This window comes from Drosophila novamexicana, unplaced genomic scaffold (genome assembly GCF_003285875.2).
Source record: "Drosophila novamexicana strain 15010-1031.04,08,12 unplaced genomic scaffold, DnovRS2.1 tig00000308-arrow-arrow-pilon, whole genome shotgun sequence".
Lineage (NCBI taxonomy): Eukaryota > Metazoa > Arthropoda > Insecta > Diptera > Drosophilidae > Drosophila > Drosophila novamexicana.
In genome coordinates, this window is record NW_020824799.1 from 409,359 (window position 1) to 422,087 (window position 12,729).

Below are 12,729 nucleotides of genomic sequence, written 5' to 3' on the forward strand. Positions count from 1 at the left end.
GAGGCCGGCTGACACCGGGGGGCGGGGCCGAGGCAGACCGCCTAGTTTGGCATCGCCATTTAGCTGATGATCGCGTGCATCTATTTTTGCTTCATTAACAAAATCGTATCGTTAGAGCGATCGTTGTTGCTAATAAAGCGGCGCAGGGCCATGTCCCTTTTTGCCTTTACCCAGCCAGGAGGGGGCCATGCGGCTCTCCCACCTTGTATCTGGTGCGGCTGCTGTCGGCGTTGCTGGGATGCTGCATTTCGATTCTCGCCGAGGCGTTGCGTTTCGCATGGTTAGGCTTAATTATAAAAAATGTTTTTGTCTTCATATTATTGTCACTAACATTTCATTTCGTCATTTAATGGTAGCTGCCAATTGTTGTTGTCGTTCCCTCATTAGAATGGCACTCGTCTCACGCCGCTCTATTACACTTACATTTGCATGTCAAGCTCTGTGTGCTTGCATGTGCGCACATGTATGTGTGAGCGAGCGCCCACGTTGCGATTGTGTGCACTACACTCACTCACGCTCTCACCGACGAGTTGGACACGCCTCCCTGCGATTGGTTTGGCCTACCTGCGCGTACCTTTTGTTGCGAATTTAACTCGCTGCTCTCTCGCAGACTCGTTCTGATGATCGCCATTGTGAACGTTTGCTTTGTGAATGATTTTGCTTAGTTTCTAAGCAAAATTTGAAATGTTGTAACTAGCTTTTTACATGCTTGTTCAATTTCTTATAATAACTTCCAAAGTCGGAACTGTTTATTTAAGATTTACTTCTTCAAATGTGGATGTGGCTCTATACCGAATTGATATTATCAAGCATTCTGACTGGCTGATTGATGGTCATGATTTCCAGCTAATGATCATGATTTTTTCCATTAGCTGGAAATAGGAAAACTATTGATCAAAATTATAAGTTGAAAACTTGTCCGCGCAAGCAATGCCAAACGACGGCTGTAAGCCTCGCTTACTTGACTTTTTGAAACTTCCTCCGCTGCATTCCAAATTAAAAAAGGAAAGAATTTCAAATGCCGCCCTACTATGTGATTCTCATGAATTCAAGTAAAACTTACAGTTTAGCTATCTACTATCAAATATATCACGTAGATATTTTAAAATGAGTTTAAAGTCGATTTAATCATCTACCCATTGATGAAATTTCTTAAAGAGATCAGACAGGTATTTAATAAGTTTTTGAATAGAGTTTTCAGAATAAACTAAACCCGATCGGGCTTGGCAAAGCACGACCAATCTTGAACGCCCAGGTATATGGTTGATCGAAGGATAAACTTGAATGTTTCCCTGAACCTTTGTCACTAAGTTGTATATAGTTATGGGCGGAATTTTCGCCATCGCTGAACACGTATTCGTAGGCGTTGAACGAGCGTAACATGAATTTTTGCTAATACAATTATTATTATTGTGAATTTTGAATGCATTTTCACAGACACTCTGCAAATAAGCTTGAGAAGGGCCAATTGGGATGATGGGTGTATCTCAAATGAATATTCTTAAATATCCTTGGAATGCATCTGATCCGGAAACATTACCCCCAAATTTTTACTCTCCACTTCCACCAAGGCGGATTGGTTTTTCCGAAAAGTTTCAAACTCCACCTACATGAATTTAAACAAGGAAGTTTGAAAATGATTTTTAGTCCGATCTTTTATATATGTTTATTTCAATACCCCTCTAATGTAGATAGCTGCTTTTGATGTGGAGCATTTTTTGGAAGCATGTTTAGTTCGACTTCTAAGAGGGAAATTTTACCCCTTGAATTTTTGGTATACGATCCAATACTTTACGACTTAAGTTGCATACATATGTATAAGTCAAAACAAAAATAATTATAATAATTAGCCATATGCGAAAATTAAAAGCCGCATGCCGTAAAGACGAGCCCAGCTGAAGATGGAGACGAAATTATCTGCGTTTAACAAATTGGGTGACATGCTTTGAAGTTGCCGCCAGCGGCGACAAATGACAAGCATAACAAATGAATATTATGTGTTTTTGGCTTTCTTATTTTTGTGTTATAACACCCAGCAAAAATAACAGCACAACAGCATCGCGAAGTCAAAGAAAATATGCGCGACACTTGAGAAAACAAAAGGCGCATCCGTGACAGAGGCGTCCGCGGATTTGAAAGTGGAACGGGGCGGGGGAGGGGGAGGGGATGAGGTAGTTCAAGTGTCGTAAAGTGGGCAAAATGTGTTATAAAACTGACATATTCGGAGCAGCATCGAAGTCGGCATCCCAGCTTACATAACACGCCGACCAAAGGGTGTAAACGCTGAACGGAAGCGTCGAATTGTCTACGCCAGCTACACGAGCAGGCACTTAAAAGGTGGGATGCACCACGTTAGACGGGATCAACTAGGCGTTGATGAATATGTTGTGCAACGGTCGGCAGCCACTTGAGAGCTGCGTCCTTGACGTGGACATAAAATGGCTCAGCGCAATTGCAGTTAACGATGAATTATTGGAATAACCCTGAAGCGGCTCACTTGAGAGGCAACGCACCGCAACTGTCACCTGATCCGGGAGGTTCGCACCCGCACTAACGATCCAATGAAGTTGTTTGTAATATTGCGCGGTAGACTGCGCTGGACAAGTCAGCGGCTGTGTGCAAGATTTGGACACATGTTTCTACTTCTCGTCGGTTTCAATTTCACAGGCCAAATATCTGCCTCACGCTCTTTTCCTAGGCATATACGTATTTGCTGGTGCGGCGGAAAATGGGAAGCGCATCTTTCACGCTGATTTGATTTTGTTGTTGCCGCCGCCGCCGCTTTCGGTGCTGCTCCCATTCTCAAGCCCATTCCCAGTGTCTGGGGGCGTTATGGTTTATAAATTTTCCAAATGCATTTCGATATTTTTAAGAGCATGCAGTCTGTTTTTGTTTGTTTATTAAAACACAATCCCCAGATTCAATCATGTATGAGTTTTATATAAAAATAAATAATACGCGCACCATTATATTGTATTATTTATAAGCTATACATTTTAGCGTTGCTTAAAAAGTTAATTAAAATCCAAAGTGTACAATTAAATTTGGAATTCTCGTTATGGTTCCACAAACGGAAACATCTTTAATGAATGCATCGCTTAAAGTAATTGTACTTGAACAATTACCTTTTTAATTCCAACACCTTTTTTTTGCGGGTGGGGGGCTTTAGCAATATTTATACTTGATCTGAATGTGTATAAAATCACTTAAACATGCATTAATAATGCGCGCGTATTTGATGTTTTTCGTAAATTATATTGTTGGTGTTAATTAAAAACCTTCTCTTCGGTTTACTCAGGCCAGTTATACATGACTCGGAAGCAACAACATCAAGCCACAAAGTTGCCGAAGGGGCACTGTTAGGGAGTTGGGTAGTATGAGTCGCCCTCTAACCTGTGCCAGGGGCACGGCATTGTGGTTTCAAACAATAATTAAAAGCAAATAAACAGATTTGTTCAACGACTAATTGAAGCTCAAATAAATCAAAAATTTAACTAAAAGCGTCGCTCAAGACCACCCAGAAAAATGCTGCTCGAGCGGCGGCAAAAAAAAAAAAAGTTGAGTTGTAATCGAAGTGTTAATAGGCCAAACTGGTTTTGTGTGGGACGTGTGGGACGTGCCTGGATAGATCGATCGATCGATCGATACACAAAAACCGTTTGAAGGTCTACTGGGTCCCTGTCCGGCGGCAGTGAAGACCAAGACGACGACAATCTGACAATAGATGGAACGCTGACGTTGCTCACTCAACGGCCGTTCATCTGAGAGTTGGCCAGATTTGCCGCAACGCAGCCGGAGACTGAGGCAGCCGCAGCCGCAGCAGAAGCAGCAGCAGCGAGTTCGCTTCACGCCGGTTGCACTTGAATGCTTCAACGACATTCTGATTTGTGGCTGCGGCTGCTGCGACTGCGACTGTGGAGCATTGGCAAAGGCAAAGGCCTGGATCTGAGCGCGCGCCGTTTGCCCGGCAATATTTCACGTGAAAAAGAAAACTACAAAATTATCTATGCCGTAGTAAAAACAAACAAATGCAAAACGATTCTGAAAAAGGTGAAAGTTGCCATGCCATGCATTAGGAACGGCATCTATTGGGGTCGCAATGGCGCTCACCCTATATCTATAGCTATCTCGCTCTCGCACCCTTCATCCATGAGAGCGCGCCACAGTTAATTTCAATATGGCGTCGTCGTCGTTTCCGCATGGCGATGCTCAGATGCAGATGCTGATGCTGCCGTTGATAGACGCGCTTTAAATGCATAAAATTGCTGACTATAAATAACATTTAATGAAACACATTTTTCGATTCTTGATTCTACACGCTACTCAGATGCCCGGCCCTTTTGTTTGCCCGTTCTTTATATTGTTTTTGGCAAAGGATTGATGCAAAACATTTAGCCTGCGCATCTTCTATGCGTTTTGAGTTATTATTGTAATTTGGCTGTGGGCAGTCGCGTGGAACGACAGCCGGTCGCAGTTAGTCGGAGTTGGGCTCGCCGTCTTGATGGTGCTCTGCTGATCCCGTTCGGACCCGCTCCTTGGCCACATATTTTTGTCATATGCACATTTTTCACAGTCTATGAAATATAATAAGTTTACGACAAGTGCACATTTCTTCCACAGCAAAGGGACTGTGCGGTTAATTAAGCCAAAAAAAAGAAGTAGATATAATAGTTTTGGAGAGCAAACCGAAAATGCACGGAAACCGCATTTACAATGTTCTCCAGAAGGAATAATCGGTTCTAGTTCAACCAAGTACCGAACCACCTACACACATCCGCCCAAATATGTTAACGGTAAACTCGCGTTCGTTTTAATGCGCTTCGCGTGCACATCTCAAAATTTAAATGTACCGTAACGGCAAATGAAATAGCAAAATAGTTGTTCTTCGACTTATTTCTCCCCCATATACACAAGCACACACACACACAAATGTGTGTAAATATGTGTAAATTGCACAGAAAACTCTTAAAATGGCTATATTTGTGTTTCCCTTTTTTATACACATTTTAAATGCTTTAGTTTTATTTAAGTGTTTATGGAGAAATAACTAATGAAAACGCCTTAAATTGCACATTTCGCTGCACTTCTGCACTTCGTTATTTTGTTTTTGTTGCTCCTTTTTTCAGTTATTAATAAACACACAACATGCATGTTGTTGCTGCTTGTGCGTGAGTGTGTGTGTGTGTGTATGTGTGTGTGCGGCAATGTGTGTTAAAGCGCAGCATGATTCGCTCGATTTAAAATACATTTCCATGCCAAAGGCAACGCGCCGAGTTGCCGCCCTTTGATTTATAAATCGGACTCCTCGCCACATCCAACCCGACACATTGACACTGCGGCGGCGATTTTCGTTTTGTCGCGCTGTTTTTGTTTATTTAAAGTCAATGCAATTTCATGTTTATAAAGCAAAAGCAAAAGCTAAAATGTATGCAGACAAGTCAAACGGCAAATCGGCATATAAACCCAACCGAACTTAGGCTGCTGAAATAAACTTCTTGTTATCTTATTACTTTACAGACAAGTTCTTATATTTCCAAGCTTGAAATGCTTTTGCGAATGTTTAGACACACTTTTAACTTAATTATTCTAACACAAGCAACAATCGATTTGGTTGTAAACGAGGTGTTGTGGGCTCTCAGCTCTGCAAGATATTACAATTAGATAAGACCACACAAATATATATATATTTATGCACTACTTACGCTATCAAAACACAGAAATATAAGGTAACATTGCTGCAACAAATGTGCCGGGGATGGTTTTACGGATTTGCAGGTAATGGCTTAGCTTAAAGGTTAGACTATACTGCTTGCGCCTTACTCCTGTTTCTGGGGCACACTGAGCTCCCAGAAAAGCTTGCCCATGCCACCAATGCCGACCAGGGCAAGCGCCATGGTGATGCGGTACAGCACACTATCGAAGGCGGAGCCCTTCAGGAAAACGGGCTTGCCGTCCTTCTTTTGGAAGTGCTCCTGCACCTTACGGATTTCAAAGTAACCCTTTTCAATCTGATCCTTGCTGGTCGCAGTTGCACGACGGGAGCTGGTAGTAGCAAAGCTGCGCACAACGGCCTATGATAACAAAATGTGCGGTTAGTTTGGGTGCTCCAGCAAATCTTACGTAATTAAATCATAATATATACATTCTTCCAGGAGAATGTAATGGATAAATCGGAAGCTCCATAGTCCATAAATAATAATGTTTCCAATTTTATACTCACTCTGGATAGGTTCATCATTTTGCTCAAAATATTTTTATTTTTAGCAATCGAAATGCAAATGGTCTGAAGTGCTGAAGCAAGAAATTTACGGGCCTCAGATTATGACAGCTGTTTGACGTCTATGGAGAACATAGTTGCCACATCGTTTCGAAAATGCCATTCGCATAGATTTGCCATTCACCATTGTTCGTGGGCGCCACTCACAACAAATATATAGTTATAACTGTATTGCCGCAACTGTTCAGTATACATTCAATTTATTAGTTTTAAAAGACAAGAAACAGCTGAAAGACGCCATGGGCTTCTTAACAGTATTGAAAAAGATGCGTCAAAAGGAAAAGGAGATGCGTATTTTACTGCTGTAAGTATATACATTCTTTTAGTTTTGAGATATTGTGATTCATGGTATTTAACATCTACAGTGGGCTGGACAACGCAGGAAAAACAACAATCCTCAAGCGTTTTAATGGAGAGCCCATTGACGAAATTTCGCCCACCTTGGGCTTTAATATTAAGACACTGGAACACAATGGCTACACACTAAACATGTGGGATGTGGGCGGACAGCGTTCGTTGCGATCCTATTGGCGCAACTATTTTGAGTGTACTGATGGTCTTGTCTGGGTCGTGGACAGTGCAGATCGTATGCGCATGGAATCCTGTAAGCAAGAAATGCAAATACTGCTTCAGGAGGAGCGCTTGGCTGGCGCCACGTTACTTGTGCTGTGCAACAAACAGGATTTGCCTGGCGCTCTAAACTCAAACGAAATCAAAGAGGTCTCGTACTTCAACATATATTTATTTTAAAGATTTCAATTTTTTAACACTATGGTTTACAGATACTATGTTTGGATGATATCACCACACATCACTGGTTGGTGGTTGGGGTTAGCGCAGTAACTGGAGAGAAGCTATTAAGTTCCATGGATTGGCTTATAGATGATATTGCTAAACGAATATTTACGTTAGATTAGAATACATGGCCACGGCTATTTCTCAAGCAAATACATTTTGTATAATTTTTCATCCTTATCGTTGGAAAACTGCGGCTTAAAATTAACTTTGTGAATTGTGGTAAAGCCTTCGTCCAGAGTAGGAACCTGGTACTTTTTCTTCATCATGTTGAAAACCATGTCATTAATTGAAGAGTGTCCAGTGTCCAACAGTTCCCGATAGGCAATATTATGTTTCGCCTGCGCCGCCGTCACATTCATCACGAAACAACGACAAGAACTATTCTTTGCCACGGCAAGATCTACAAATTTTCTACGCGATGCCACGTCCAAATTGGTATTATCCACTACACATGACTTGCCAGCGCTTAGCGCACGCTGACAAGCATTAAGACACGCCTGTGTGCTACCCAAATTGTCCGCATTTGCGATTTTGTAACCTTTGCCACCGAGCACCTCGGCACAAAAGTGACTCTTGCCCGAGCCCGGTAGGCCAACCATAATTATCATCTCGCATTTGTCTTTGCCAAGCTGTAGATCATCTGGCTCAAACTGTGGTATTTGGTTATCCACGGTGCTGGGCTCGAAATCCGGCTTGTTCCACTGCTCAACGCGCTTGTTCAGAAAATGAACCTCGGGCGTGTAGAAAGATACGCCAATATTGGTAGCAAATAGACGATCAGCCAATGAATGATCCTTACGTTGCTTGGAGACACCCTTGCCCGTCTCTGGTCGGCCAGCTGCATCGCCAACAAAGAAGCAACGATCCAGATTTATAGCCACATTGTCATTCATTTCATTCTTGAGATGTTCCCACATGCCTGGCAATGGCTTGCGATAGTAACCATTGCCTATGGCTATGAAGACCTGCACGGGTACACCCAATTTGCTTACTATGTTTTTGACTTTTACTTTAAAATCTTGGAGTTTGATTTTGCCGCGCGCTATGCCGCCCTGATTGGTAAAGAAACAAATTTTGAAGCCGTCTTGGTGCAAACGCAGTAGCTTCTCGGGCACCTCGGGATATATAATTTGCCAGTCGTCTGTGTTCTTCGGAAATACATTCCCGGATTTTGTCTTAATAATGGTACCATCCATATCATAGCCAGCAATCTTCGCGGAAGCAGTCAAACCGGCGCTGCTGTAAATTACCAATTTACCACTCGCAACCGCGTCCCACTTCTCTTCCTCAGTGGCAGCACCCACTGGAACTGTTGCTTGCTCCTCTGTGCTGCCTTCTTGGCACTGGCTCTGATTCTCTGGTGCAGGATTGAAGACTATCTCGTATGGATGCCGCCCGTAGACAATTTCTATTAGGTCGCCGTGCTGTAGCTCGCATTCCGTGTCCTGCATAGCCATGACGCCATTAATGCCACAAGGATTCAGCCCGAGCACCTTTAACTGAATGCGTCCCAGTTTTAAATCAACTTGAAGCTGAACTTGTTTCTTGGAACAGCGCGTATCACGGATGCCGGTTTCCTTGCTGCGTCCAACAACATTTTTGCCGCTTGCCAAGTGTACAGCACAATGTTCGGCCTCCATGGGTTTCAGTGTACAGATTCGCGAGGCAACCTCTGCACTCGCTTTGCCCACGGAGCGATTTATATATTTAGCCAAAGACATTACTGCTTTTCTGATTATATTTATGGATTTAAGAAATATAAACAGATAAGCAGCAAATTCGCAAACGCTTCGCCAATTGTTGTGAATATCGTACGGATGTTTAGTATGTAATCGATATTACACATTTACGATACTTGGCAATCGATATCAGGTGCCACATTTATCGATATTTTTGGCGGAATCATTTTAAAATCTGTTTTCTATATATATGAAACAGCCCAAACCGTAAAAACCTAGAAGTTAGCAAACGGTTAAAGTACTCGGTTTTTGGTTTGGGCGTGAAAATTCGTGCGGATAGTTTGTGTTTTTCTTAATTCTTCGAAATAATCTGCAAAAACTTATTTCAGATATGTTTCACACCTTCGAAATACGTTGGAAACTAAAATTTTTGAATTCAGTTTCTTCGATGAACAATATAAATAAATAGTAGGCTTTTATTTTATTTTTTTTCTACGTATAAACGTAAATCAGTTTCTTATTTTAAAACTTCGTAAGTAGGCTAGGTTTGCTGTCGGGCTCATTCCTGAAAATTTCAACTTTGATTCACACCACAGAAAATTATCTGCTATTACAAATTTTATTCCAAAATGCAGAGGAATTTTATTACTAAATTTCGCGTAAGTATTTGCAGTTACCTTAATTTATTCGCCATCTTATTAAACATGAACAGCCCCTATTGCGTGAAGTCAATGGGTGTAACTCTCTTGCACCCATGCTTATATTGAATCGTTCGATTCAGCCATCGCCGATTGATATGAACAAATGTGGTGGTGGTCCTGGAAAGCTAACACCCAAGATGGCCAAGCTGCAGAAGCAATTTCAGGAAAACGACGGAAAACCCGTATTCCTCAAGGGTGGAGGCATGGACAATATTCTGTACAGACTCACCCTTTTGCTCTGCCTCGTGGGTACACTTGGCGATATATATCTATGGTTCGGCTATATATTGGCCTGAGCTACTAGATAATGTTTAATTATGGCTGCCTACAATCAGATGGACTTAAGCAGCCATTCAATTCCTATATAATTACACACACTAATTATATATTTAGTACACGTTGATGAAGCTCAACATGAGGTAATGTTACTGTTTAGTAAATATCAGAAACAAATTTAATCATTTTGATGTCACAAACGTTCCCGCAATTTACATTATTAAGACTGCAGCATTTCATTCAGTGCGAATAAAATTTACATTTGCATTGAATTTAACTTTGGTAATATCTTTATTATAAATATTCATTTAAGCTTTACTAATAACAATAAGGCCAGACTCAAAGGGGTAAATACATTTCTGTCAATTTGCTTTTATGCTTCCATCGTCAATCTTGTCAATAACCTGCTTCAAACACTCCTTCGTCGATGTCTTTTCCAAGTCGCAGATGCGTGTCAGATCCATGGTGGCGATCTGCTCAATCATCTCTTTGATCTTCTCTTGCTTAATGATTGACTTTACCGATTGACGCATTCCAGTGCGCGCCCCTGTCGCTTTATGCTGTTCCGCAGAATCGTTTTCGATAGGTCTTCCCTTGGACCTGTAGTGCTGTTCAATTATTTTTCGAATTTTGAGTTTAGTAGCAGCACGTGATTTACGTGTTGTATGATCTAAAGCAAGATTACGCAACTCCTGAAAATTGATTTCTTTAGTTGCTTCAATTCCATCTGCATTCTGTTCCAATGATGTTTCCTCCACAGTAGCTACTATTCCATCGTCGTAATCGTCCTCTAAACTTGCCATTTGCTCAGAAATCTCAATCGGCTCGGGGTCTTTAATAACAATATCAGTTTCGTCTTCCACCAATGGTATATCCTGATATTGCTTAGAATTGTCTGCTTCAATTTTGTCTTTCTTGCGTTTGTTTTTTGGATTTTCTTTTGAGTTCTTATCCTTTGCTGGCTTCCTTTGATGTCGAGAAGCCTTTTCCACATTTAATCGCTTCTTCAGAATGCCTATGCACGGCTTAGTCTTGATGCGTACTGGCAAGATGGAGTTGTATTGTATGCCGATGCTATTGAAGCAATCTATAAACTCCAATATTTCAAAATCCTCCTGCAGCGTTGCCCACAGGTCCGCGTTGTTCTTATTTTTCGCTTCCACCAACAAGTGACTGTAGTTCGCAATTTCGGCTTGAGTATAGTTCATCGCTTCATCTTTACTGTAGATCCAATTACTTTTTATTTCCATAAAACGCGATACGCCGCTCTGCGCAGCTAAGTTTGCAATGTGCACCGAAACATTTGGATTGGCCACCTCCAGACGATGTAATCGAGATAGCGCTGCTCCACCTGGATAGTTAGTGCCAGAAACAACAAGCAGGAATATGGTCATTACCATGTTGAATAGCAAATGTGCGACTGCAAGGATCGCCAGAAAGCTGTGCCATGCCGATTTGGCCCTGTTCTTCCACCTTTCAAATAAAATAGACATTTCAATATAGGCAAAACAATGAAAATATTTCAACTTACAAGCGTTCGCAACCGCACGCTGCTGCAATATTTAAAACAGGAAACACATATATTATGAAGCGAAGCTCCTTGTGTGGCAGTATTGAATACAACAATACAAACGCCACTGCACAAAGAGCCAAGGGCCTTAGACGCCTCTCAAAGTAAATGCCAATGGGCACAAAGGCCAACGAGGCGCCCATAGCACGAGGTAGAGCAGAGTAAAAGTACCACAAAAATGGTGATGTGCCCCAGTTGGAGCTCTTGTTAAGTATCGTATTGTACCACAGCACTTCACCCTCGGGCCACAGTAGACGACGCCAGAAGAACGAATCTACCAACACAGTGCTTGCCAAAATACACAGACCAGCTGGCAAAGCGATCTTTAGCAAACTGAGGGGAAAGGTCAATTATTAAACAGGGAGAACAGGCAATATATATATTAGCCATACCCATCAATAGACAACTTTTGCTGCAATATGTCCAGAGCAAGCAGCAAGCCCAAGAAAATCGCCAACTCGGAGCGGAATACAATTATCGAAATGCCTGAACAGATGATAAAGGGTTTCGTTTGGCCACGCATCCAATAAGCAATTGCATAGAGCACTAAAATCAGACGAAATTAAAATAATAAATATGTATTTAACAATAAATAATAGGACTACAAACCAAATGGCAGTGCGAAGACGTTCGGCAGAGGACGCGTCATGTAGAAAATATAGTGAAATTGTGATATGGTAATTGCCGTAAACCACAGACGAACTTCGACGCCATAAATCTTTGTTACAGCTCGACGCAAGTTATTCCAAGCAAATGAAATAGATGCAGCCAAGACAAGGCGCACTGTGAATGATATGTTAGCATTAGAATCGGGTGGGCAGTGTTTATTTACAAGTGTCTTTTACCTACATATTGTGCCCAGAATTTATTGATGTTCAGCGACTCGAAGAGCAGCACAAACGGCGCCGACAATATTGATATGATGAGCGGTCCTATGAACGTGCGTGGCACAACTCCTGGATATTCATGATGATCATATTGTGTGAAATTATTGCGCAAATATAAAATATCATGCATGGCCTGCAAATTGAAGCTCTCCTCGACCTTAGTGAAGGGTGTGTAGACGAGGTGGGCCGCGGCCGTCAGGAACACCAACTTGTCCATTTTGCACAGTTTCAGGCAAGGCAAAAGAATTCAAAATATGTTTTGCCGCTAAGCTGGATATCAAATTGGCATATTACATAATTGCCATAATTGCTTTGGCACCAAATTCTACGTATTTTGGTAAATGCACGTATATTTCACTGGTGACGTATTTTGTACCATCAAATAATCCGGCCGGCGTCAACAATGTTTGTACTTTTTGTCAGAGGCTATTTAGTTTTCAGCATTGCCAAGTGTGTCCAATTACCCAGACATACAATGTATATTTGTTTTTTCTGTGGAGCAGAATTTACATTTCCAAAATAAAAACGAAATTTGATTTAA

General features: G+C 41.6%; 5 protein-coding genes across 6 annotated transcripts; 2 read left to right on the forward strand and 3 right to left on the reverse strand.

Moving 5' to 3' along the window:
• Nucleotides 1-5,506: 5,506 nt before the first annotated feature.
• Nucleotides 5,507-6,323, reverse strand: LOC115759505 (cytochrome c oxidase subunit 7A, mitochondrial). Its single transcript, XM_030700446.1, has 3 exons — nucleotides 6,221-6,323; nucleotides 5,703-6,071; nucleotides 5,507-5,641 (listed from the first exon to the last, which is right to left on the reverse strand). The coding sequence occupies exons 1-2, from the start codon at nucleotides 6,236-6,238 to the stop codon at nucleotides 5,817-5,819; spliced, it is 273 nt and encodes a 90-aa protein (XP_030556306.1). The 5' UTR covers nucleotides 6,239-6,323; the 3' UTR covers nucleotides 5,507-5,641; nucleotides 5,703-5,816.
• An 84-nt stretch (nucleotides 6,324-6,407) lies between these two features.
• On the forward strand, nucleotides 6,408-7,271 carry LOC115759504 (ADP-ribosylation factor-like protein 2). Its single transcript, XM_030700445.1, has 3 exons — nucleotides 6,408-6,581; nucleotides 6,643-6,997; nucleotides 7,060-7,271. Exons 1-3 carry the CDS (start codon nucleotides 6,517-6,519, stop codon nucleotides 7,192-7,194), a joined length of 555 nt encoding a protein of 184 aa, XP_030556305.1. The 5' UTR covers nucleotides 6,408-6,516; the 3' UTR covers nucleotides 7,195-7,271.
• LOC115759503 (uncharacterized protein F21D5.5) lies at nucleotides 7,186-9,136 on the reverse strand. Its single transcript, XM_030700444.1, has one exon. It carries the CDS (start codon nucleotides 8,794-8,796, stop codon nucleotides 7,210-7,212), a length of 1,587 nt encoding a protein of 528 aa, XP_030556304.1. The 5' UTR covers nucleotides 8,797-9,136; the 3' UTR covers nucleotides 7,186-7,209.
• Nucleotides 9,137-9,294: 158 nt separating this feature from the next.
• On the forward strand, nucleotides 9,295-10,003 carry LOC115759458. Its single transcript, XM_030700390.1, has 2 exons — nucleotides 9,295-9,413; nucleotides 9,467-10,003. The coding sequence occupies exons 1-2, from the start codon at nucleotides 9,384-9,386 to the stop codon at nucleotides 9,749-9,751; spliced, it is 315 nt and encodes a 104-aa protein (XP_030556250.1). The 5' UTR covers nucleotides 9,295-9,383; the 3' UTR covers nucleotides 9,752-10,003.
• An 11-nt stretch (nucleotides 10,004-10,014) lies between these two features.
• Nucleotides 10,015-12,723, reverse strand: LOC115759455 (probable Dol-P-Man:Man(7)GlcNAc(2)-PP-Dol alpha-1,6-mannosyltransferase). Of its 2 annotated transcripts, none has more exons than XM_030700387.1 (5): nucleotides 12,147-12,723; nucleotides 11,911-12,084; nucleotides 11,694-11,847; nucleotides 11,263-11,634; nucleotides 10,015-11,204 (listed from the first exon to the last, which is right to left on the reverse strand). In XM_030700387.1, the coding sequence occupies exons 1-5, from the start codon at nucleotides 12,403-12,405 to the stop codon at nucleotides 10,094-10,096; spliced, it is 2,070 nt and encodes a 689-aa protein (XP_030556247.1). In that variant the 5' UTR covers nucleotides 12,406-12,723; the 3' UTR covers nucleotides 10,015-10,093. The 2 variants fall into 2 exon arrangements, with proteins under 2 accessions (XP_030556247.1, XP_030556248.1); XM_030700388.1 differs by having other exon boundaries at nucleotides 12,151-12,228.
• Nucleotides 12,724-12,729: the final 6 nt, after the last annotated feature.